Source organism: Phacochoerus africanus, chromosome 5, assembly GCF_016906955.1.
Source record: "Phacochoerus africanus isolate WHEZ1 chromosome 5, ROS_Pafr_v1, whole genome shotgun sequence".
NCBI lineage: Eukaryota > Metazoa > Chordata > Mammalia > Artiodactyla > Suidae > Phacochoerus > Phacochoerus africanus.
The window spans coordinates 4,794,227-4,818,662 of NC_062548.1; the positions used below are offsets into that span (position 1 = coordinate 4,794,227).

Here is a 24,436-nt window from a genome sequence, read left to right on the forward strand (position 1 = left end):
AGACCAGGTCCCGTGACCCCCAAGGCTCAGGGGCGGGAAGGTCCCTCCCATCCCTGGGGTGATTGGAGGGGCAGCCACAGCCGCGCTGTGAGAAGAGAAACCGTTCTAACGGCTCCGAACAGGACATCTTCCTGTTGCTCTGCCTTTTCGGCTGTGGGTCGGCTTTCTTTGCTCTCCAGGAGGTTCTGCCTTCTGTTCTGTGCCTCGATTCCTACCGGCCCACTGTCCCCACCGCACATCCCGCACACGAGCCGTTGCGCTAAACGCCCCAACCAGACAGATACCGGCTTTTCCGGCAGATTCATAAACAAGCCCACGTTTAGCATATTCCACGATATCTCATGGAGGCAAGAAAAGGCCCCCTCGTGTTAATTCCTGTCTATCCTGAGGGAGGGATCTTTGTCCAAGAGCTTGAAGGGCCTGGGTTGCTGACACCTCTGTAGATCTTCAGATCAGCTCCTTCCGAGATTAACTTGCCCCTACACGCAGGACAGCAAACCCTGGGAGAGCGCTCAGCCGGGACGCCGGCTTCTCCCTGAGACCCGAGGCCCTGGGACTCAGAACAGACACATCGGGTGCCGCCACTTTCCGTTCCCCGGAAGGAGTGGGGCGCTGCCGCCCAGAGCAGGGCGGAGGGCCAGCGTGGGGGTGGGGGGCACCCCCCGGGTCCCTTCCTCCCCACCCGCCCTGCCTCCCAGGACAGCCCCCCGGCCTGGAAGAGCCGTTTGGCGAGGGGGGCGGCTCTGGTCCCAGCCCCCACCCCTCCCCCGCCAGCGCCCTTAGCAGCCCTGTCCCATCTCTGTCCCCTGTTCTGGCTCTGCCGGGGGCAGCGGGGGAGGGGAGAGGACGGAGCCAGGAGAAGCAGGAGACTTCCGAGTGGAAACGGTCCCCTCTCTCTTCTGTACAAACACCAGCTTTTTAGGGCCAGCAGCTCTGTGAAGGCGAAGCTATAAAATATTTAGAGGGCTTCCGTTTTAGAAACGAGGCTGCAGTACTGCGGGGATGAGATTTCTGTTTATGACATGAAGTTGCCCCAAAATAGAAAGACCCCTCGGTCCCTGTGTACTAACAATTATTTTTCGGTGACTGACAATCCCAAGCTCTCCCCTTGACAAGAGAAGGTGCTCACGTGACGTCTCCAGAGTAAACGGCTCGTTAGGTATAGGCTTATGAAGGTATACTGAGCGGGTCGTTCAGCATGGCGCTGCCGTCGTGTAATTTACTGCTTTCTTTTAACTTTGACAGCGAAAGTATGGCAGCAAGTGAAGTGGTTATTCTTTATGAAAGCCACGTCATGTAATTGCTATTATGAGATTTTGCGTGCATTGGGTATGCTTTTACCTTGAAGTGCATTTTTTTTTAATTTCCTGATTTAATGACAAGTGACAGGAAACATAGCAAAGGCAAAGAAGAGAATCGGAGGATACATTACCTTGCGATATTCCACGACAGTAACTCCGTTTATTAAACAAGACGGGTCACACCTCCATGGCATCTTACGGCAAGGGATTTGGGTGTGCCTTTCCCGACTCTTGTCAGGTGTTTTAAGCTCATTTGACATTCAGGGAGGCCACGGCACAGGTCCATCTGAGATCTAGAAAGAAGCCCGGTTGTTTCTCCACTTTGCCCCGGCCCTCGGCAAGCATGGGGGGCCCAAAGCTCAGGACCGCTGTCTTTTTCTCTTTCCCCCTTCTTTAGGGCCACACCCTCAGCTGATGGAGGTTCTCTGTCTAGGGGTCGAATCAGAGCTGCAGCCGCCGGGCTACACCACAGCAATGCCGGATCCTTCACCCACTGATCGAGGCCAGGAATCGAACCCACCTCCTCATGGATCCCAGTGGGGTTTGTGACCGCTGAGCCAGGACGGGAACACCACGGACTGGCTGCCTTGAGAGCCTGGGTCTCTGGCTCCATGACGGCCTCTCTAGTCTGCCGTCTTGGGTGGCCTGACCCTTCCTGGCTTCTGGGAGAAGGGACACAGTCTTCCCCCAGCTGTTCCCGGGCACCCAGAGGAGCCCCCAAGAGCAGGAGTCTGGCGTCTCCCAGGCAGCAAGGCCCCCAGGGAACAGTGTGCTGTCGCCTGGTCACTGCACTGACCACAGCCACGTGGGGCATGCGCAGCAGAGATTCTCATGCTCCCGGCCTCAGGATGGCCCCTTGCTTTACGGCCCAGGTTCTGCCCCAGGGCCTTGTCCACCGCAAACCCCCAGACCCAACCAACCTCAGGCCATGTCTGGCCGGAGGCCGAGGCCCTCGCCGATGTCATCAGGAGGGGGTGCCGCTGACCACTGAGCCTCAGCCTGACCCTCGCCCTCGTGGTCAGCCGTGGCCGGGGCTCAGCCCTCCACTCGTGGGTGCAGGACTCCCCTCGTCCTCTGCACCGGCATCGCTCTCGAGGGCCACGGCCGCTTTTCCACCTCCGTCTCCTCGCCCTGGTCTGTGAGCACCTCCTGTGCTTGTCGCGCACTCCGTGGCTCCCCAGCCCCGTCCCCTGCCGCCACAGCCAACCGTCCCTCGGGTTGCAGAGGCGGCAGTCGTCTCGTTACCGTTGTTCGTTGTGCTGGTCGACGCTGTGCCTCGAGCTTACACCACGTGCCGGCCACTAGCGGTTTTGTGGATACTGGTCCATAATGTTCGCCACGACCTTTGCAGCCGTGACCACAGACAGGCCGGGTCAGTGCTGGTGCAGCGGGCAAGGGCCGCATGGACGCCGTGGCTCCCGTCTCTCCCGACCGCGACCCTGTCCCGAGCAGCCGAGTCAGGCCCTGCGGAGCACAGAGGTCCCCCCGACCCTCTGGTGGGCAGTCACGGCTGGACCGGGGCACCCGGCCGTGGGGGGGCACCGGGAGAATCCACGGCCGCCACCGCGCCCCCCTCGTGCCTCTCCGTCCCCATCCCCACAGACGATGAGCAAAGTGACAGGGACAGCACGCTTAAAGGGGCTGCCAGATGAGACAGCGATGCTGACTTCCTGCCGTTTCAGCCCCGGGAACATTTTGCCTCGGTCCTCGTGTCGGGAGTTCTTGAACGTTGATTGTTTTAAATGCCCGATTATGTCCACGTCCACGCAGGGGTCCCCCCTCCCGCCCTCCAGTGGTACAAGGATGCCGTCTCCGTCAATAAGCTCCGGAACCCCCGCTACCACGCGCTCCCGGCTGGAGGCCTGCGCATCCAGAAGCTGCGTCCGGAGGACTCCGGAATCTTCCAGTGCTTTGCCAGTAACGAAGGTGGGGAGGCCCAGACCTCCACCTACCTGGATGTCACCAGTGAGTACTGCCCGTCCCCGGGGCCGGGCCCTCTGGGCTGGCTTCCCGACCTTCGCCCCAGAGGCGCATCAGAAAACACCAGTATCCATTCTGCCCCTGAGATGCACGGACGGGACTGTAGCCAGAGGTGGCCGGGGGGAGAGCCACCCCTCAGACCCCACGGTGCCCCCCTGCCCAGGTCCCCTGGGGAAGCCCTGCCAAACCCCAGGAGCAGGGAGCACACCCAGCCGTCCCCACCCCGGGCCCCTGGTCCCCAGGGCCTTGGTTCTCCCACCACTTGAGACACTGTTTCATTGAGAAGTGGGGACAAACTCCCGATCTTTCTGGACGAAACTGGAAGGTCTGTCCCATGAGCCTCTCATTCCTGTCCCGTTTCTTGTTATCTTTTTCCCGTTTTTTATATTCATTCTGCATTTCGGTTTTACGGAGCAATTACAGGTCTTCTGTGAGGTCCTTTTATGATCCCATTCACAGAAATAAGTTGATTCTTTCAAAAATAAAGTAAAGGTTTTCATTGTATCTGTGGGTTTTCTTTTTAATCTCCCGCAGTTACAATATCGTTCTTCTAAAACGAAGTAGAATTTAGCGAGTGTGGAATCCTGCCTTTCACGTGTGCCCTTTTGGAAGCAAAATGCTGCCCTGCTCACAGGCAGCAGCCGTTCCAGAAAGCAACCCCTGCGCCTGTGCACGGGGCCTGTGGCTCTCATCAGCCACAACTCTGAAGAGACCGACCAGAGAGTTCTAGGCTCATGCGTTAGTTTTGGTAAAACCAGGGTTCTCTTCCCCAGCCTGGCCCGGGCTCCGATCTCTCCCTCGCTGTGCAGGGCAGGAAGCCTGTACCACTTCAAGCGGTAGAAATCACGCTGGGAACTTAAGCCGGAAAGTGAGTTTGGATCAGTCAGAATTATCTAAGCCTGTCGGGGATTGGGGGACCAGGATGTAGTGGAGCAGGGGGACCAGGCTCCTTCTGAAAAGGCCGGACGGTACCTAGTCTCGGCTTCGAGGGACGCAGTTGCGGTTGCTCGTCCTCCCCTCCGCCCTCGGCGGCCAAGGCAGCGCAGAGGCTTTTGAGCGCGAGGGTGTGGCCGTCCCTTCACCTTTATTTACAGAAGCAGGTGACCGGCCGGGTTGGGCCCCTGGCGGTGTCTGCAGACCCTGCTCTCCTGAGACACCCAGAGCAGGTCACCTGATGTCTCTCGGCCTCAGTTTTGTCCTCAAAACGGAAATAGCCCCACCCTGTTCACAGGGTTCTTAGAAGGGTCATTCTGGAAATTTAAAGGATGGTGCTGCCTAACCTGGTTACCACGGCAACTGGTGACCGAGCAGATAAACACGTGATCACGAGAACGTGATGCACATTCATTCTCTCTCTTGTAAGGACAGGGTTTTGCAAAACGGATTTTTTTTTTTTTTTAATTAAAGCCCCTGTAATGAAAGAAAAACGTGGTGTGTAACAATCAATACCCACTCGTTCGCTTAGCAAATGTTTATTGAGCATCTGGGGCAGATCCTCTGGTCTGTGAGGCTCGGGTCAGAGCTGTGAGGAGGACAGCGAGGTTCTCTAACCCTAACCCAGGACGAGGGGCGGGGCGGGGGGTGGTGGCGAAGGGCAGCACGTTCCAGCACGTTCTGTGAGCGCTCCGCAGAGAAAGTGCCTCCGGGGTAGGAAGCTCTGCGGAGGGTGGACAGAGGTTCTTACTGGAGCTGACGCCTGGAGGTGGAGAGGAGCCTGTGCTGCCGACTTGGGGATGTGGGGACAGGGGTGGGGTAACGGGCTGCAGGTGTGTGCAGGTGAGACAGGCACAGGCTGTGGCAGGAGGTGGGCTGGCGGGGATGCGGGGCCTGTGGGGCTTCGAGGTGGGCAGTGGCCTGTGTCGTTTATGGCTTTGCAAGGATGCCCAGGGCCTGGTGCGGAGTGGATCATGCGGGGACGAGCAGAAGCGTCGAGACCAGTGGGAGGCCCCTGCGTGGTCCAGGTGGAGGCACCCGAGGCGGGGGGAAGCTGTGGGTCCAGGGTGCACTTTGGAGGTGGACAAGCAGCAGGAAGGGCAACTGTGCCCGGGCCAGAGTCCTGCCACCTCTTCCCCTGGGGCATCGGACCAGAGACCGCGGGGACAAGGTCTGGGAGATGCAGCCATGGGGTGGGGGGGTTCTTCACAAAGTAGTGCGGGCTGGCCGAGCCCTCCCTGCGGCAGCCCGAGCTGCCCCGCCCTCCTGGTCTGGGCCGGACACTTGGAGACTGGAGGCACGTGTGGCCTCCCATGGACGAGGGGACCCACAGCACTTCCCAGAAATACTTTCCCAGAGTCCTTGGAATCTGGTCATTTTACTTTTCGGAACAGGTCCTAGAAAGCGAGATACTATCATCTTTTGGATAATGTTTAATATTTGGAAATTAGCTTTTTTGATTTTTTTTTTAAGTAATGAAAACCACCTGTCTGGTTTCTCTCTCTTCCCTTTGACATTCGTCTAAACGCTTCTTCCCGCCCTTCCCACCGTGTGTCCCTTATGTCCCGAGACCGTCTGAGTCTTTAGGTTGTTACCGAGATGCCCGATTCCTGGGGCACGTGCAGCGGGAGGGTGCGGCCGCTCCTGGGAGGGTCTCGTCCGCATCGCTGCGGTGTCCTCTGCGATCCGTTCTGTACAAGCCCGGGGGGACGGGCCGCCGGGCGGGTCTGAGCATTTCAGAGGGACGGCACGCTGACTATTCCCTGTCCACCTCCCCTGCCTAGACGTTGCACCAGCCTTTACCCAGCCTCCGGCGGACACCACGGTGACGGACGGGATGACAGCCGTTCTGAGGTGCCAGGTGTCCGGGGCTCCCAGACCTGCCATCACGTGGAGGAGAGGTAGGCAGCCGTGTGCCACAGGGCGCGGCCATCGAGGGGGGAGCCCAGCCGGCCAGGGTCGTGTGTGTCCCCCCCATCCGCTCGCGCGGCGGGGAGTAAGTAGCCCCTGTTGGGGCACCTGACAGGGACCGGATGCCAGGCACGGGGGCATCGGTCCGGCCAGATCCTGTGTGCACGAGGCCACAGACTGGAAGCGGAAGCACATTTCTTTAAACTGCCAGCTTGGCTCTGCTGGTCAGGCCCTTGCTCGGTACCCTAGGCCTGAAGGGCTCCTTCCAACCCCAGGTGCCAGATTTCATCCGTGCTTCCCCGTTCGAGAAAGGAAGGACTTCCTCCTGGGTAACACTCAGCGTTAAGACGCATATCCTGCTGCGTTAGGAAAGGTAGTTCTGGCTGAGGAGGGTTGCGTGCTCAGCAGGGTGCCAGACGCGACTGTACCCTCCGTTCCCAGGGAAGTGGCGGCCAGCCTGCCTCGGGCGCTCCTGCAGCTCCCGCAGCCCCGCCACCCGCTCGGCACCCCTGCTGCTCACAAACAGCACGCAGCCCGTCCCCAACAGGCCCGAGCTGAGTTGGGTTCATCCCCGTAGATGAACAGGTCTTGACCGTGTCGGGCAAAACTTCAAAACTTCCCTATTTGGGGGGAGTTCCCGTTGTGTGGCTCAGCAGTAACCAACCTGACTGGTGTCCACGAGGACTCGGGTTGGATCCTGGCCTCGTTCCCCGGGTTAACAATCTGGCGTTGCTGCAGAGCTGCCGAGTGGGTTGCAGATGCAGCTTGGATCCAGTAAGACTGTGACTGTGGCAGAGGCCGGCAGCTGCAGCTCTGATTCGACCCCTGGCCTGGAAACTTCCATACACTGCAGGAGCAGCCCTTAAGAAAACAAAGGAAAAAAACTTACCCATTTTTTCTGCCCAGAAAACCACTTGGTGACTTCCCAGCCCTCACAGGTCTGACTCATCTGCTCTACCAGCGCGTGTCGACGGAAGATCTGGGAAGCTCCCGATGAGTCAGGAGAAAGGGGTTCTTTCACTTTACGTGTTTTCCTGTTGTCGTCCCTGATTTAGAATATGTCATAAGAGCTTTATAGAGAACGTTTTTAAACACGTAAAAATGAAGAGAACACGCAACGGAAGTCACCCACGTGGAACGATCACGCACACGGATCAGAATTTGTTCAACCGCATCTCTCAGTTTGGGGCCGTGAGGGTGTGCTTGGTTTCTGTTCTTCTCACCGAGGCTAAAGCAGACTGCCTTGGATATTTTTACTTATTTATTGTCTTTTTCGCTGTTTTAGGGCCGCACCCATGGCATATGGAGGTTCCCAGGCTCGGGGGCGAATCGGAGCTACAGCTGCGGGGCCTGCACCACAGCCACAGCCACGCCAAATCCAAGCCACGTCTGCAACCTACACCACAGCTCATGGCAATGCCAGATCCTTAACCTGCTGAGCGAGGCCAGGGATCGAACCCTCAGCCTCGTGGTTCCCAGTCAGATTCATTTCCACTGCACCGCAACGGGACCTCCTGCTTTGCTTATTTTTGTGCGTAAACTTTCCACTTTCTTCTGATGGTTTCCTGCAGTTATTTTCTCGGGGGCAACCATTCAGGTCTAACAGTCCTGTTTTCTCTGTTCCTCAGGAAACCAGATTTTGGCCAGTGGCTCTGTGCGGATTCCTAGGTTCATGCTCCTCGAGTCTGGGGGCCTGCAGATAACCCCCGTCTTCATCCAGGACGCGGGCAACTATACGTGCCATGCAGCCAACGCAGAGGGGTCCCTGCGCGCGTCTGCCACGCTCACCGTGTGGAGTAAGGACCCCCGTGCCCGTGCCGCCTCCTGCTCCTGGCGGCTTAATTGTCATCTGCGCCTGGGGTGTCAGCATGCCCTTGGACCCTGTAATCTAATCGGGGGACAGTCATTTTTTTTTTTTACCACTGATTTAGAGAAATCTGTTGAGTAATTAATTTTTCAGCTTCTAAAAGAATAATGAGAAAATGTATTCCGAGATTTAACTGGGGACATTTCAGGAGAGAGAAAAGATTAACTTGTTAGTGGAGGGGCAATGTCATCCCAAACGAGCTCAAATGTCAAAACGCCCGGGTTGGCTAATTTTATCAGCATCATAAAGAACAACGGGTCCAGAATTAAAATCCCAGAGGGAAGATTTTTTTCCTGTACGATCCTGACAGCCAACTAAGACACGCCTCGTGCATTACACGTGTCAGGAGTGAACGGAGAGAAAGATCTTGGTGGGCTTTCCAACTGTTTTCTTTTTCTTCTGTTTACACCACAGCTCTCTGAAATGCAGAATGAATTGTTGTCTGGAACCTAAGGATTGGATTTCTAAGCATTTAGCCTCACTGGCTGATCAAGTTTTTCCTCCCTGCTTCATCCAAATCCCTATTACTAAAAAACTGTTCAAAATGCAAGAGACACGGAGGTCCCGTCGTGGCTCAGTGGTTAACAAATCCGACTAGGAACCATGAGGTTGTGGGTTCGCTCCCTGGCCTCGCTCCGTGAGTCAAGGATCTGGCGTTGCTGTGGCTGAGGTGTAGGCCAGCAGCTGCAGCTCCGATTCGACCCCTAGCCTGGGAACCTCCATATGCCGTGGGTACAGCCCTAAAAAGACCAAAAAAAAAAAATGCAAGAGATAGTACGCAGTAATAGATTTTGTAGGGCTGTCTATAGGAGGAAAGGAAATTTTAGCTTGCCCAAGTGAATAACTGGTGAAAGTACCACCTTGAAGGAAAGTGAAATTGTTGTGCTCTGTTTCATATCTGGCCAGCGTGTTCTATGCCATACTTGCTGTCCACTTTGATAAGTGACCCTTTCTAATGTATTAGGTGTTCTAAAAATATCACGCATTCAAAAGAAATGGATCCAAGTCCAATAGCGTGAAGTACTGGAAAGAGGTTTTGTTCGTGTGGTGGTCCATTCTACCACCCGTTTCTGACTCGTCACGTGTCCCCAGAATGAAGTGGAGAAGTTAGGTCTGTGTCTCTGCAGATCACTCAGTAAGATGCAAAGTCCTAACACTAGGGTGGTTGGCACAGCGCCGTGTGGCCTGTGGGGGGCAGAAGGCTCTTCCCAGGCCTTACCTCCCTGTTCTGTCCAAGCATGTGGGACCCCCGCCTCCGCCTTCAGGGACCCGAGAGCCCAGCTCAGAGGCACCCCTGTGACGCCCCGCTAATAAGCATTCGGGCCGGGCCCTGAACACAGATTCGAGATTCAGGTTTTGGGCTCAGTTCATGGTGCCAGAGCAGCACCCCCTAGAGGTGTGACGAGCGGGGACACCGCAGGGGGGTCGCCTGGACCTTGGCTGTAGTGGCTGTGGCCAGCTGGGCGGCCGGTGCAGCCCCAGTCCCCAGACCTCAGTGGCCCCGCGGCATCAGGCAGGGACACTGGGCTCTGAGCCTCTGCTTTCCTTCTGATCTTTGGGAGACGCGATGCCAGGACACTCAGTGGCCTGTTGGGGCTTGAGGTGCAGCAGCGGGAAGGAGAGCCCCTGGCCGAGTCAGGGTGGACAGAGAAAAGCAGGACGGCCAGAGAGCTGATTTTCTCGGGAGAGGGTCCAGACTCTTCGCGGGCGCGTGGAACCCACTAAAGAGCTGCCCACAAGCTTCCTTCTGGTTTTCCCCGGAGGGTGCAGAGGGCCCAGCGCGGAGCCGGGAAGGCTCGCTCCCGGTGTTGCTGGAAAAAGAAAAAACGAGGAGGTTTTGATGTCAGGCGACCGACCCCCCCCCCCCCCGCCCCCGCCGCCCCACCCAGGGAAGAGGGGCTTGAGCCTGTGACCTGAGTGTGACTTGTGCCCTTCCAGATCGGACGTCCATCGTGAGGCCCCCGGAGGACAGCGTGGTGATTAAGGGGACCACCGCGGCGCTGCACTGCGGAGCCACCCACGACCCCCGCGCGTCTCTCCGGTCAGCTCGGTCCCTTACCACTGGGGCGCATTCATGTTCCGTGAGCTCAGGAGCGCGGCAGAGATGAGAAGGGAGGCCCCGCAGGAACTCGGATTTCAGCCGCAGATCCCTGATTGCGGCGGCGCCGCTAGTAATCACACAAATCCCATTTTCCACCCCAGCCTTATGTATTATTTACAGGGAGCTGTGTTCCCCTCCATGGCTTCAATACAGCTTTTCATGATTCCTCTGCCAAGGTTAATACACTATCTGTAAAACGCACTTGTCAGAGGCTGATAGTTAATGAGAGAAAAATCCAGAGGAATCGAATGGGATTCCAGCACTGTTTGCGAGGGGGCTAGGCTGGGCTCGTGGGCTTTTCCGTCCTCCGAGGGTGGCTGCCCGGGAGTCGGCTGTGGGGAGCTCCACGTGGGAGAGGCAGCTGTGGTTACCCAGCGCGCACAGGGGAAGACGCACCTGACAGAGGGGGCCAGGGAACGTACAGACGCCTCAGGGGTGGTGACACCCCGTCCTTGTTTGACTCAGACTGGAAGGTCGTGATGAAAGATGGGACAGTCCAGGGAGACTCGTGGCAGCAGGCACTGATGGCTCTCGGTGGCCAGCATCTTCCTAAAGAGCTGCCACTTTCAAAATCGTTTTTAATTTTGAGAACCAGCCTTGAAAATGAATCTAGAAAAACATACCGCCACCCTAGTATTTTCGGTGTGGCCTTAGCCCCGGAGGCACAGAGGGCACCAAATGAGAGAATTCAGGTGCCCTCCCCTCTGGCGTGCGTCACGCTGAGCGGAGGGCGCTGGCGCTGGCTCTGGCGCACGCGTCCCTAACTGCATCTGGAGACGCAGCCGTCCGCTCACTCTTCTTGGCAAATCATGACTTTCCAGAGCCTTGCCTGGCTCGCTCGAGTTCCCCGGAGCTCAGAACCCAAGTCTGGCCAAGTTACAAGGATGTTGAATGCAAAACAAACAAAACCCAACAAGTTAGAGAGTGCCCCGAGAATTCCTGGATTCTGGAAGAGAATCCGTTTCCAGGTGATTTGGGAGTGTCCCCTGTCATCCGAGGGAACAACAGAGGACAGGACAGGCGGGCGGGTTTCCTGATGCCCTGAGAGCACACCCGGAACCCCCAGGACTGTAGTGGTTTTCACGCAGCTTTTTACTGTGATGAAACAGACAAACGTGGCGCTTCCTCCCTGAGAAGGGGTTCTGTGCTCACTCTCGGGGGGCCCCCTCTGCCAGGTTCCACTGCCCCAAGGTGCTCACTCTCTGGCACACCTGCCAGCTTCCTCTGCCCCAGCCCCACCGCTGGAGCACGGGTCGAGCACGATGGCAGCTGAGTGCCGCCCCGAGTGAGCAGCTGCCCCCAGCCTTCGTGTGGGATCCAGCCTCTTCTGCCCGGGGTTGTGGGCGATGAGCAGCTAGTGAGCGGTGCTCTGTGTGTGTGAAGCCTTTAAAGAACCGGTGCGCTTTGGACATCCAGGCCAGCACCTTGGCCTCATCTCGCGGTGGCTCGTGAGGGGCCCCTGCCCACTGACATCCAAAGGCTGGACAGGCTCTTAGGGCGTCTCCCTTTGAAACGTGGCCTAGACTCTCAGAGAGAAGTGAAAGGGGAAGCGGCGGAGGTTTCAGGGCAGTCTGCCGCAGTGGTTGGATTTTAAGAAAACATGTTTACGGGGTGGGACCTGTTCGCTCCCGAAGTTGAGTCGTGGCGCCCTGGGGATGCCGCCTCTCCCGTCTAGGCAGCACCCCGTCCTCCAGGAGCAGGAGGCGCCGTTGCGGCCCCGGATGTCCCCTCCTAAACTCAGAGACAGAGCGATGTCCCGCTTGTCTCCGCTGTCCTGCGGGTGCGACCAAGACAGCTGGTTGCTTCCCCACTTTTTTTTTACTTCTTAAAATGTATAATCCGCATACCTTAAAATTCAGCTTTCAAAGAGCACAGTTTGGCGGCGGCTTTCGCTGTGTCCTCGAGGGGGTCGGTTGCTGGCGGTGTAGCCCCCGGGGGAGGGCCGGCCGTCAAGGTCCTGACGCGGGACGTGCCCGCCCGCAGCTACGTCTGGAAGAAGGACAACGTGGTCATCGCCCCGCCGGGCAGCTCCAGGGTCGCGGTGGAGAAGGACGGGTCGCTCCTCATCAGCCAGACGTGGTCGGGCGACATCGGGGACTACACCTGCGAGATCGTCTCCGAGGGCGGCAACGACTCCAGGGCGGCCCGTCTGGAGGTGATGTGAGTATCGCGCCCCCGCTCTGCGTTCCGTCCCGGCGCCGCCTCCGCGCGTCCAGCGGCCCGGAGAAGGCAGGTCAGAGCGGTTTGCCTCGCTGGACTCTGCCCCCCGCCGTCCCGGCAGGGCTCTGTAGACAAAGCCCTTCCCTCAAGTCGCCCGATCACACTGAGGACAGGGACACATCTCATTTGCCTTTGGATCCCAGGCTCTGGCCAGGGGGTTAAACATGGGAAAAAACCCAACTGCCCGCCGAGCGCCAAGCACCTTCCCCCCCCTCCACCCCTCCGTGTTTGCTGCACACGTAGCTGCACCAGCAGCTCTGTCAGGTTCATGACGGGCAGCTGGTATCTGATGGGCATTCCAGAAAGTCCAGCCGTGGTACCTCCCGAACCCAGGAAAGCGCTGTTGGGCCTCCAGGCGGTCCCTCTCCAGGACGACCTTGCTCTCCGCAGGGCTTAGTCACTGGTTGGGAGCAGAGGTCGCCCTGGTGAGTCCTGACGCTCGGGTGCCTGCAGCCCCAGAGGAGCTGCTGGGGGTTGTGATGTGCCTGGAAGCGCTGGGTCTCCAGCCTCTGGTGCCTCTGACCCTGGGCTCCTCCTGCCCTCCTGGGCCCCTGGACCCCATCCCGGGCTCCTCAGCCTCTGCTGCCCCCACAGCTTGGCCCTGGGCCTTCTGTCATCCCTACTGGAAGGGCATCCTCTAGGAGTGGGCGCCAGATCCCTTCCCGCACCAGACGCAGGGAGGCGCCTTCCCTCCCGCCCAGCACCTGCCACCAACCTCGTCAGTACTGAGCACCCTCCTGAAGGAGACAGTGGCACAGCTCTGCATTTTGAGTGCTGGCCGTGTCTGGCATGCCTTAGGTGCTCAATAAATGCAGGTTGGTGGGTTGAGTGAATGTGTGTGTTGCCGGCCCTCGGCGACCCCCTAGCCATTCTGCTCACGCCCTCGTCTTCCCTTAGCTGCTCGCCTGCCCGGGGCTGCCCCTCCCCTGCAGTCGAGAGCTGGGCGCCCACCCCTTGCTCAGGCCCGTACCTCTCCTCCTCCTCCTCCGTCCACAGCTCATGAGGGGCTCTTTGAAAAACTGTTGATGTTGGCGCCCGGGACCAGTGAATTCGCGTAATGGGCTGTGCTATGCACGTGTTTTTAAACGACCTTTGAGAATTCCGAGATCACCCATCATTGGTACCAAATAAATAAGTGTTAGCATTTCATAAAGACTCGGTCAGCAGAAGCCACGTCGCGTGCCTCCAGGATCGTGCATTCTTTTTTTTCCGCGCAATTTTTATGTCGTCCTCATTTCCATTTCTTCCCTGCTATTTCCTTATTTGATTTCCTCTAAGTCAAATACATTTTTTTCAGCAAATGTGGCTGTATCTATAAAATAATAGATGCTCTGTAATGCTAAAACCCCTCATCTCTGAAGAGAGGAATCCTTGCAGATTCGTGATTCACCGCGGTTCACACCAGCGTAGGTACAACGGGTGAGAGAGCCCATGTGGAGGACAGGTGTTCGCTGGGAGGCGTTCCTGCGATGAGCCCTCCTCCGAACCGCAACACGTGGGCAGAGATGGAGCTCAGATCGCCGCGTAGGTTTGGATCCAGTAGGGTCTTAGCTCGGCGCACCCGCGACGACAGCAGTGATGGCAGTCGGCAGAATTCACACGGGGCCCGCTCTGTGCTTCTCAGGGAACGTTCACGTCCAGCTCAGCGGCGTTTCCCTGATACACTCAGATGACAGAGAGTAACACTCTCATATTGCCAACGTGACAGAGAGGTACTTACGGCTAAATGGTGTCCTTCAGGAGAGCCTGAAAGCCTGCTTCCCCAGCCTCTCCACTCGAGTTAAAAGCTACTTTGTTAAAGGCAGAAATTAGGAGCGTTACAAGTGGGCTTTGCAGAAGCGGACGGGCGATGGGCTTGCTCTCCTGTTGGTTTGCTCTCCTCTTCACAGCGAGCCTGGCACGGGGCGGGGGCGAGGGGTGGGGCGACCCCGCACCCAGGCCCCCCCGGGAGAAGTCGAAGCCCCCGCAGGGCTACCAGCTGCCCCGAGGGAGGCCGGCCTGGAGGCCCTTCCCGGCGTTCACTGAGCCGTGTGGCTCTGGGCAGTGAGCTCAGCCTCTGTTTTCTCCACCGAGAACCGGGTGCCTTGCCACTGACCTTCAAGGGTGCTGCCGAGGGGCTCGTTAACCAGCGTTTGTAAATCCTGGCCGGGAGCCCAGCGTGCGGCAGGCCCCCAGCTCCTCCTGTGCCTCCCCTTCTACATAGCATTCCTCTTGCCATCAACAGCACCCTCCCCGCCACCCCTGGGCCAGGACACGTCTCTGTTTTGTCCTACTTAGACTGTGACTGAATTCTCCTGACCCTCTGTCATCGCTGTGTCTGCTGCCGAGCCCTCGAGGCCTCGGTCACGGCGCGAGCAGGGGCCCATCAGTGCCGGCTGTGTTGGCTTTGGGTCACTTGGTGCCACTGGGCAGGACTGCTTTCTGGGGGTCGGGCTCATCCCTTCCCGAGAGGCATGGCCTCTGAGTTCCAGTCTTGGAAATTATTATTTATTTTTTTTTGCCTTTTGCCTTTTGCCTTTTGCCTTTTGCCTTTTGCCTTTTCTTGAGCCACTCCTGAGGCATATGGAGGTTTCCAGGCTAGGGGTCGAATCGGAGCCGTGGCCACCAGCCTATGCCAGAGCCACAGCAACGTGGGATCTGAGCTGCATCTGCAACCCACACCACAGCTCGTGGCAACGCCAGATCCTTAACCCACAGAGCAACGCCAGGGATCGAACCCACAACGTCACGGTTCCTAGTCGGATTTGCTAACCACTGCGCCCCGATGGGAACCCCTCCAGTCTTGGACATTAACAGCACGTGGCCGACGTTGTCGTCGTGCTGGTCCCCGGTTGTTAGTCGTGTCCTTCCTCCTGGTTTGCTGGGTCCTTCCCGGGAGAGATGGCGCTGGGTCGTCTGCAGGCCCCCAGCTCCTTGCTGCATGGAGCTCAGCAGAGGGATCCAGCTCCCAAGGCTTTGAGGCTTGATTGTTAATCATTTAAAGACCCAATTAGTGTTGCATCATCCCTTCTGAGATCAGAGACGAATGCTTCTGAGCCAGGAGCACAGAGAAAAACCTCATTTATGGAGCCGCCTGGGAGACTCAGACCCCGAGGCAGTGGGAGAGGTTTCTTTCAGTAAAACCACTTCTGACAAAGCATAGTAAGAGTGAGCAATTTAATACCGTTTCTCGAGAGTTCTCAGGCCCCATCGCCTCCATCCTCAGAATGAAGACGGAGAAGATGGGTTGGACCAAGGCGTCGCTTGTGCATTAAAGGGGAAGCGCTTTTCTATAGAAAAATGCTTGTCTGGTCCTTCGCCAGAGCAGGTCCCCCCAGCCACAGTTTTACCAATTGCTTTCTCTCGAGTCTTTTCCAAAGCTGTTTCTCTCAAACACCTCACTCTGTCTCCTTCCCGTGCAGCCTGGGTTTGGCTGTTAATTTTTTATATTATTGTGGTGGAACGCGCTGGACAGGGACTTCTCTGAATTACAGAGAGACTCGGCGCTGGCTCCAGCCCGTTGTTCTCGGCGCTGTCATCTGTCACCCTGTCTGCGCATCACTGTCTGTGAGTCACTCTGCTGATCATTTATCTCCTTCCCAAGTTGGCAGAGATGTGCCAAGACACAATCTCAGGCTATTAGATAAGATTCTCTGAAACGGACGCGGAATACATTAAAGCCTCATTTTTTGGCTCTCGATAGGTGAGTCAAGTAGTTCACAAAGCTTAATTTTCCAGATAACCAAAACTTATCATTTGAAGAAATAGCCTCCGTTTCCAATGTATATTCAAGAGTTCTTTGCATCATGAAACAGGTAACACTGAAGGCGGGAGATAGGCGAGGGGCGATTTCCCTATCGGGAGAGGCTGAGGAAAATAGCGACGTTTCCCTCCGAGCCCGAGTCCTGCGATGTGGGTAAAAATGGCTCGGCCTTGGCCTCCCTCCCGGGTGACCATCAGCCAGTGAAGTGGGCTCTGCTGGGCAGCCGTGGCCGAAGGCTCATTATCTCTAGAAGCTGCACGGACAGCAGTGTCCTCAGGCACCTCTGGGCCTTAGATCTCAGTTCCTGCTCTAGATGTCCCAAGGCTACCTTGCCTTTTAAGTTCCTAGGTTTTAACAGTCTTCCCTCAGCGGTCAACGCCGGCGCTCGGCTGCCTGGTTGCTGTTCAGCCTGCCTGCTTCTGGCAGGCCCAGGCCTTCTCCCTGGTGGCTTTTCAGTGGCTGGCTGTCTCTTCCCAGAATCACACCCAGGTGGCAATCAAGCTCTAAGGGACAGACAGAGGGACCTGCCTAAGCTGGCTCCAGGGACTTTGTGAGCGAATGCCCGGGCAGGAGGTGGCTCCGGAGTGACCCCCAGATACGCAGCGGTGACCAGCCACCGTCTACCAAGCACGCCCGCCCCAGGAGAAGAGCCGTCTGCTCGCTGCCAGAGCGGTCATTTCCCAGCGTGCCCTCATTTAGACTCAGAGCTGCACGATCCGGAGTCGAGGGTAAACCCCGTGTCTTTCCAGCTGGAGGGAGTTTAGAACTTAGGATGGGGTCCCACATAGCCCCCCAGCGGGGTGTGCAGAGAGGCAGTGGTTCCTCGGGGCCGCAGGCTGACCTTGCTGTCCGCTTCCTCGGGCTCAAGGACAAGATGGTGCCTCTGCCCGGCTCGGCCCGCACTGCTGTATGCGTCCGCCTCTGCCTCCCCACGTCCTCTCCGGCCCGGGATGTGTCGGCCACAGCCCTGCCTCCTTTCGCCTCTAACCAGCTTTCGGCTCGTGCTCTCTCCTCCCTCCTGACTGTCACAGGGGCCCTCATCTGATATTCTGTCTCCAGGACACTTTCTAATGAGCTGGCTTGGGGCCCCAGTTCCAGCCCTGCAAAGGCAGCGTCGCCCAGAGAGGCCAGCAACCTGGTCCACAGCCTCCAGGACCCAGTGCAAACCCTGTGTTCCCACCACTGGCGTCACCCGCGCCCTCAGCAGGCGGGCCCCGTCCTTACGCGCCCTCGTGGCCCCCAGCCCCTCCCAGTTGTTAGACCCCAGCTCTTTCCCCAGGCACCCCACTGCCGCCCGGCTCCAGCCTGCGTGGTCCCGCGCCATCCTGTCCCATGGATACCGGCCCTGTGCTCCTCCTGAGCCGGGAGCACAGGAAGCAGGGCTGTTACGGCCTCCTCTCTGTGTCCCCGCCCCACCCACATGCAGGTTTGGGGAGGTGGTTCGTTCCTCTGTCCTCCCCTGTGTGGGTGACACCTCACTGCCAGCATGCTCCTGCAGGTACTGTGATGCTGCAGCCAGGACGAGAGGCCGCACGGTCAGACGGTGCGCAGGCCCTGCCCCCGGGCCTTCACCATATTGGTCGAAATGAAAAATCTATCAGTTGCAGCAGGAGCCAAGAGGTGCAGTGACAGGTTCTCCTCCAGGATCAGTCAGGGCTGAGAGGGAGGCCCGGGAGGCCCAGAACCTTCACAGCGAGCTGGTGCCTTGGCCAAGCTGCCTTCTCCCGTGGGCGCGGCCTACAGGCCAGGACTCTCCCCAGGCCCAGCGGCATGGCTGGACCTGGGAGCTGGAAGGCACGGGTTGCAGGAGGGCGGCTGGTGGAGGGGCGCTGCCCAGGGTGCAGGGTAGCGGCCTGACCCCAACGGGGCGGAGCTGGCGCGTGTGACCCAAGGGTCCCGGCTCCGGCGGCCTGGTCCGAGGATGGAGCAGAGGGGGAGCGGGCAGTGACGGGAGAGGAGCTTCCGGGCTGTAAGCGCCCACTGCGGCCGAGGCCCTGCAGCCAGCACGCTAGTGCTGGTGGAGAACGGTCCCTGACTCTCGGTCACCCCTCCGAGAGGACCCTCTGAAATGTCTCATTGCAGTGGCCTCCCAGGGTCTTGTCTGCATCACACAGGGCTCGGGCCTCGGGTCACGTGCCCTCTGTCCTCCCGACTTGGAGGTGAGGGTGGCGACCCTGGGGGAGCCTGTGTGAGCCCCGGCAGTGTCCCCACATAGCAGTGGCCTGGAACAGGCGCCCAGCCCCGTCAGCTTCTGGGTGGCCGTCCTCTGTCAGGGCAGGTCTTTATAGTGCAGCCCTGACACGGGTGACCTGGAGCGGGCACACTGTCCTCCCTTCCCGTGCCAGCCACGGGCTCCAGGGCTCCCAGGCCATCGTGCTGCTAGCTGACCCGCTCACGTTTGGGCCTCGCACTACGTCAGTTGAGGACTTCCTAGAACTGCTCGCCGGGCTCCGTTGAATGCTTGCTCAGGGCTTCAGTTTTATCTTAAAGGGTAAAAATCAGGACCAGACAAACGAACAGCTGCGTGGGGCACGGCCTGGGAGGGTCCCAAGCACAGAGCACCTGTGTGTCCAGGGTGCGTCCCCACCAACCAGGAAGCTCAGCTGAGCTTGGCGGCCGGTTTTTATTGGGGTTTCATTCCCTGGTCCCAAGCAGCGAGATCGTGTCGTTGGCATGTGACTCTCCAGCCCCCGTGCCTCCACTTCCCAGATCAGAAGGCAGGGCTGCTGTCACGGGCTCAGAGCCGCAGCCCTCTGATCACATGATTGGGCTTACCAGGGGCACCCACCCACCCCTCCCGGACCACCAGGGGACCACCAGGAGTGACCTATCGCACACGCTCAGGGGTGGCCCAAGGGGCCCACCAGGAATAGCAGACTCTCCTGTTGTTCCGGGAACGTCAAGGGTTTAGAAGTTGCATCCGGGGAACCCAGGACAAAAACCACGTTTGTCTCATTTGGATCTATTTATCTACGCTTGTTCTTAGTTTGTTGTCGGGCGGGACTGGTTCAGCAGCTTTGGTCTGGGGTCAGAACAAACCGGTTCTCCCTGGACACGTGGCTTTGGGAGAAGCAGGAGAGAAGCTTTCTGCGCAGCCCTTCCCGCTCCCTCTGCGGCCCGGGGGAGGGGGCGGTATTGGAAAATGCACGTAGGAATAACAGCTCCTTTCTGATTTAAAACTTCATTCACAGTTAAAGAGAAAACAAGACAGCATTTCAGGCTCAAGTTTATGCTTCCTGGTACTGATTTAAAGTTGCCGTCTCTGTTAGAAATATTAGTTTGTTTATAAGTGGCGAGCGGAGTGAGAGAGCTGTGTTTCTTAGGGAGCTGCAAGCCCAGAACAGCTTAATAAATTTCACAGCGTAATGAGTACATTTTTTTAAATTAAAAATATCGAGTGTAATTATGGCTTTTTTGTGCTGACCTGTGTGGGTCAGCAGTAATTGATGTCTAAGAGAGACCAAAAGCTAGTTAGTGGGTGAGACAGGTCACCCTCAGCGTCTCCCCTCCCCGCTCTCCTCACAGGAGGACAAGCCATTCCTGACAGCCACCAAACGGGGCCCTGCTCCCAGATCAGAGGGAAAGGCTGAGCTCCGGGCTGGGCCGCCCGCGAGTGCAAGGTTGCCGACCCGTCGGCGTTGGTGGCAGGAACCAGGCGGCAGGGTTTCGCATGTAAATCCCAACTAAGACCTTTTCTGTTAGTTACTTCTTCGCAGATGCGTTTGTTTTCACTGTGGGTCCATTTTATCGCCTTGCTGTTGTGTTGTTTCCTGTGTCCGTGGGGCTCCATTCGCGTGTTCCCCAAATTTGCCTCTCAGTGCATCTCCCAAACCTCCGTCAGCCAGCAGAAGGTAGGAGGACAGTATAACCCCACGCGCAGCACCTGGGCAGCTCCGTTGTCCCGGGATGCAGATGGGCATGTTGGCCGGTGACTCCAGTGGCTGGTGTCGGAAACATCCCCTGTCAATCCTGTTTCCCAGGCCGATGCCTGTTCCCTGGCTCGCTCCACTCACCTTACCAGCCCTGAGCTGTGAAAACAAATCGTTGACCGCGTTTTCTCAGTAAAATACTATACTCTGTACAGTCGGCACTCCCCACTCAGTTTAAGTGAGACTTGTTCGTTGTTTAACCCCTACCCGATTAACTCACGTTGCGATGGGAAAGAAAATGCCTTGTGAACGGGGAAGGGTCTTTGGAGGAGAGGGAGGCCGCGTGGTTAGTACGTGTGTCTGGGGCACGTCTGATGGTCTCCGTTTTCACTGGGCCCAGGGGCGGGCGGTGTAAGGACCAAGAAGCCAACCAGCACTTCTGATGTGTGTCCCCCCCCCCTTTTTTCTTTCTCTTCTTTGTATCCAAGCGAACTGCCTCATTCACCTCAGAACCTCCTGGCCAGCCTGAACTCCTCCCACAGCCGCACCGTCGTGCTGTCCTGGGTCCGCCCGTTTGACGGAAACAGCCCGGTTCTCTATTACATCGTGGAGCTGTCTGAAAACAGTAAGTGGCCAGGCCCGCTGTCCCGAGGACAGTCATCCGACCGTGGGCTGTGCTCTGAACGTCCTTTACCTTTGCTCCGGGCTCCGACCCAGAACAACGCGTAAAAACGTTAGGGTGCTTGGCAGGGCATCAGGGGTTCGCGTGAGAGCCACAGCGCTGGGACATGGACGCGAGATGCGGGCGCCCGGGCGGCGGCGGCGGCGGCGGCGGGAGGGCGGGACGGCCTCCTTGGGAGCCAGGCTCTAGGCCGAGGCTGTGGTGGTGGCCGTGCACACAGGGCGGCCTGAGCAAGGCAGCCCCAGGCCGCATCGATGAACCCAGCCGGCGGTTAACGGCGCCTCCACGTGGGGCCGATCCGGGGTGGGGGGCAGCAGCGATGCTAATGAGCCTCCGGGGGTCGTTTGCCCTGGCCTCCCTGCCCTCACCTCCCTCGACCTCTCGGCTGCAGTCAGCCCCGTCCTTCGTGGCACATTCGCCTCCTCGGCTTTCCGCCAGCCCCATGGTTGGGACCACCTCTCTGCTCTCCTAACACCTCTTCCTGGACATCTCAGCAGCCCTGCCACTTCAGGGGGCATCTTTTCCGGCTCTTTGACGCCCGTATCTGGACCCCCAGGACCACAGCCAGAACCCGCCCTCTGGACGTCATCTCTGCAGGTGTCTCACAGACACGTCCAACTTCAGTTCTTCAGACTGTAGCTTTGGATGTTTTTACATCCAAACTCTGTTCTTGCCGCATCACTGCAGCCATTCTCATCTCAGTGTTGCCCCCCCCCCAACGCCCACCCCCAGGGCACGGCAGCGCTGCAGGGCTGTGCACTGGCACGGAGTCGGGGTCTGCCCCCTCCCGCCTCGCTCCAGGGCTCTGCCGTCTCTCATGAGGACAGGGCCACAGCCTCTCACCGGTCCCCTCCTTCTCCTTTCGTCCTCTTCCAAATCCTCCTTACGCAGCTGGAAACGTTGCTCACCCTAAAATGTAACTGGACCGAAGCCCCCCGTATGTACGTGGCGGGCCTGGCCCTCAGCCTCTGGGCAGTCCCCCCGCCCAGGCCGCTCTGCCCTTTGCTGGGCCTGTACCACCCGAGAGCCAGACTTGCCCCAGTTCCCAGCTCCTCCCGGCCTCCCGGGGAGCGGGCCAGACAGCAGGTGGCTCCGTTCTTGGGACAGCCAGCCTCCCTGGGCCGGCAGCTCCCGTCTCCTCGTGATGTTGTGATTGAAAGTGGGTCCCTGTTTCAGGACAGCCGGAAACAGTGCTCCCTCAGTGTCCCCTCCACCACGGTCCTGCTGAGACCCCGAGTGGGCTTCTGGCTCTGCTCCCCGCCTCGGGCAGAGACCCCCTCAGGTTCTGCCAGGTGCCTCCCGAGCCCACGCTGCCCCATCCACGCGTCCTCTGGTTGCTGACGTGGCTCTCCGCGTTCCTCCTGGTCAGTGTCATAGGTCCCCCTCCTCTCGTGATACGCCCCCCCATGACCGTCACATGCTCAGACCACAGCAGGCCCCGTCCTTCTCATCTTGCAGCTGAGGAGACTGACCTGTGGCCTGTGAGTCTCAGCCCAAGGTCACAGGCAGGGATGGTGCGGAGGGGCCTCCCCCAAAGTCACAGATAGAAGTAGGTAAGGGGAGGCTCCCCTGGGCTGTCAGCCTGTGGCCAGCGCCCTTCTTGATGGCCAGGCGGCTGCAGAGACGTTTCGGGAAAGCCTTAGCAGGAGTTCTGTGGTGCCTGCAGACCCAGGCTGGCTCTGTCTCTGCAGCGAGTAAAGGAAGCCACCCTGCGAACCTTCCCGTGTTTGAAGCGGGCGGCCCGCAGACCCTCCAGTGCTCCGCATCCACCTCTGGGGGCCTCAGTGCCCCTTGACCACAGGAGCGTTGGTTCCGGGCTCGTATCCGAGCGAGGGTCCGGGTCCAGGCCCGCGCTCCGCTTTCCGTGGTCCTCGGGAGGGGCTGACCGGGTCTCCTTCGCCACCGAGAGGCAAGGGTGTGCGTGGAAGTCAGCCCGTAGCCGCCTTAGTTTTAGTTCGGAAGCTCTGACCACAGAGGGAAGGCGCTGGCGTTATTTACGGAAGTAGCTTTTCTGGGAAGATAAGGTTTCCTGCGCGTGTCAGGGCCACGTGGCTCGTAGGGAAAGCAAGACCTGACAGTGATCTGCCCGGAGAGACTGTGGCTCTGGCCATCAGGATCCTGACGCGGGTCAGGACTGTTGCCCAGCCTCGTACTCCCTTAGCAGGCGCTCAGCAGGGTCCCCGGTGATGCACTCGAGCTGTAGTCCTAGCCCGTCTTCTGAAAGCAGAGCCTTCTGTCTCCCCCAGGCTTCATCAGATAAGCCATGGGTTCAGAATGCCACACCAGGAGTTCCCATCGTGGTGCAGCGGAAACGAGTGCGACTAGGAACCCTGAGGACGAGGGTTCAGTCCCTGGCCTCACTTGATGGGTTAAGGATCTGGTGTTGCTGTGAGCTGTGGTGTAGGTTGCAGACAGGGCTCGGATCCCGTGTTGCTGTGGCTGGGGTGTAGGCCGGCAGCTACAGCTCCAATTAGACCGCTAGCCTGGGAACCTCCATGTGCCATGGGTGTGGCCCTAGAAAAAGCAAAAAAAAGACAAAAAAAAATTAAAAAAAAATAAAAGCCATACCAGCTAGTTTCTCAACAGAGGGCATGAGTGGCTGGCTCTTTCGGGCAGACATCACGCTTAAACAGAGGGTTTACGTGCAGTCTTTCGTGACGTCCATCCGTCTGTTCACTGAGCACCGAGTCCTGGCTGGGCAGCTGCTCTACACTCTGCTGGCTGCTGGGATGCAGAGAGAAATGACCCGTCTCAACCCACTGACAGCAAGACTCGCTCAGACGCGGCCACGCATCCTGCCACGCCACGCGACCTGCTCCCTAGGTACACACACGTGCTGTAGGACCTTGGGGCCACCTGACAGGGGATCAGCAGAGAGCGACTTCAGAGGGGCGGGCGTGACAGAGACCCGGGGCGCATCAGCAAAGACCCTGAGTGTGAGGGTGAGCCTGGGGGCGTGTTCGGGGACAGCCAGCTTTCTCAGGGACTCCAGCGTGGGGGCCAGGGCCAGGGCGCGGCACAGTCTGCCTGGGGGAGGCCTCCGCTGTTCTTGATGGCCCAGCCCAGCCATCGCTTTTCCTCCACACCAGCCCTTGACCTCCAGCCCCCTCATGTCCAGGCAAGATCCGATTTTTCCCTGGTTGAGGTTCCTGTACCGTGAGCCATATTTCCCTTTGAGTAGTCAGTGTGTTTCTAACAGCTGGTGGTTTATATGCTTGTCCTCCAGCAAGACCAGAGCTCCTTCGGGGCAGGCAGGGTCCCCGTGCCAGTGTGCACAGGGACGGCCCTGTGGGCGCTGAGGTGCTTCTGTCCCTGAGCAAATTCAACCCGCTTCAGCCTCTGCTGTCCCCCTGGACCCGCCTGGAGCTGGCTGGTCCTTGGATGTTTTTCCTTCTGAGCCTCTGTTGCAGAAGAATCTGGAGTATTCTGCACTGTCGTTACTGTCGCATCAAGTGTTACTGTTACGTGAAGACTCTGCAGTGGGTAAGGTGGTTGTCTGTAGGCTGATCCTGATTTCAGTTGCACAGAGCAAGTCTGCGGCCTGGGCGGACTCCCTTCCTGCTGCTGCCGCCACCCAGATAGCAAGATCTGCCCTGGCTTCTGGGCCAGTGACCGGGTTTTTATTTTTATGAGGAACCCGTGCCCTGAAGCAGCTGGACGTGCTGGCTAATTATGGCCTGAAGGAAGGGCTTAGCAGCACGTACCTTAAATGGACGTGGTGTTTGGCCTGCAGTTCATGCTGTGCGGGTGGATAGCCCCGGGCTCCGTCTGTTGTCCACCAGCCCCGCTGCCCTCTTTGGCCAGCCCCTCTTGGCAGGCTCAGTTAGGAT

The 24,436-nt window shown here is 58.4% G+C and overlaps 1 protein-coding gene across 2 annotated transcripts in view; it reads left to right on the forward strand.

The window, feature by feature from the left end:
• The window catches only part of SDK1 (sidekick cell adhesion molecule 1), a 518,297-nt gene that overhangs the window by 293,414 nt on the left and 200,447 nt on the right, over nt 1-24,436 (forward strand). For both annotated transcript variants that reach the window (XM_047779450.1, XM_047779449.1), the window contains exons 8-13: nt 3,072-3,266; nt 5,999-6,115; nt 7,754-7,921; nt 9,931-10,033; nt 12,077-12,253; nt 20,413-20,549. In XM_047779450.1, the coding sequence (XP_047635406.1) occupies nt 3,072-3,266; nt 5,999-6,115; nt 7,754-7,921; nt 9,931-10,033; nt 12,077-12,253; nt 20,413-20,549 (897 nt within the window). The remainder of the gene's footprint in view (nt 1-3,071; nt 3,267-5,998; nt 6,116-7,753; nt 7,922-9,930; nt 10,034-12,076; nt 12,254-20,412; nt 20,550-24,436) is intronic.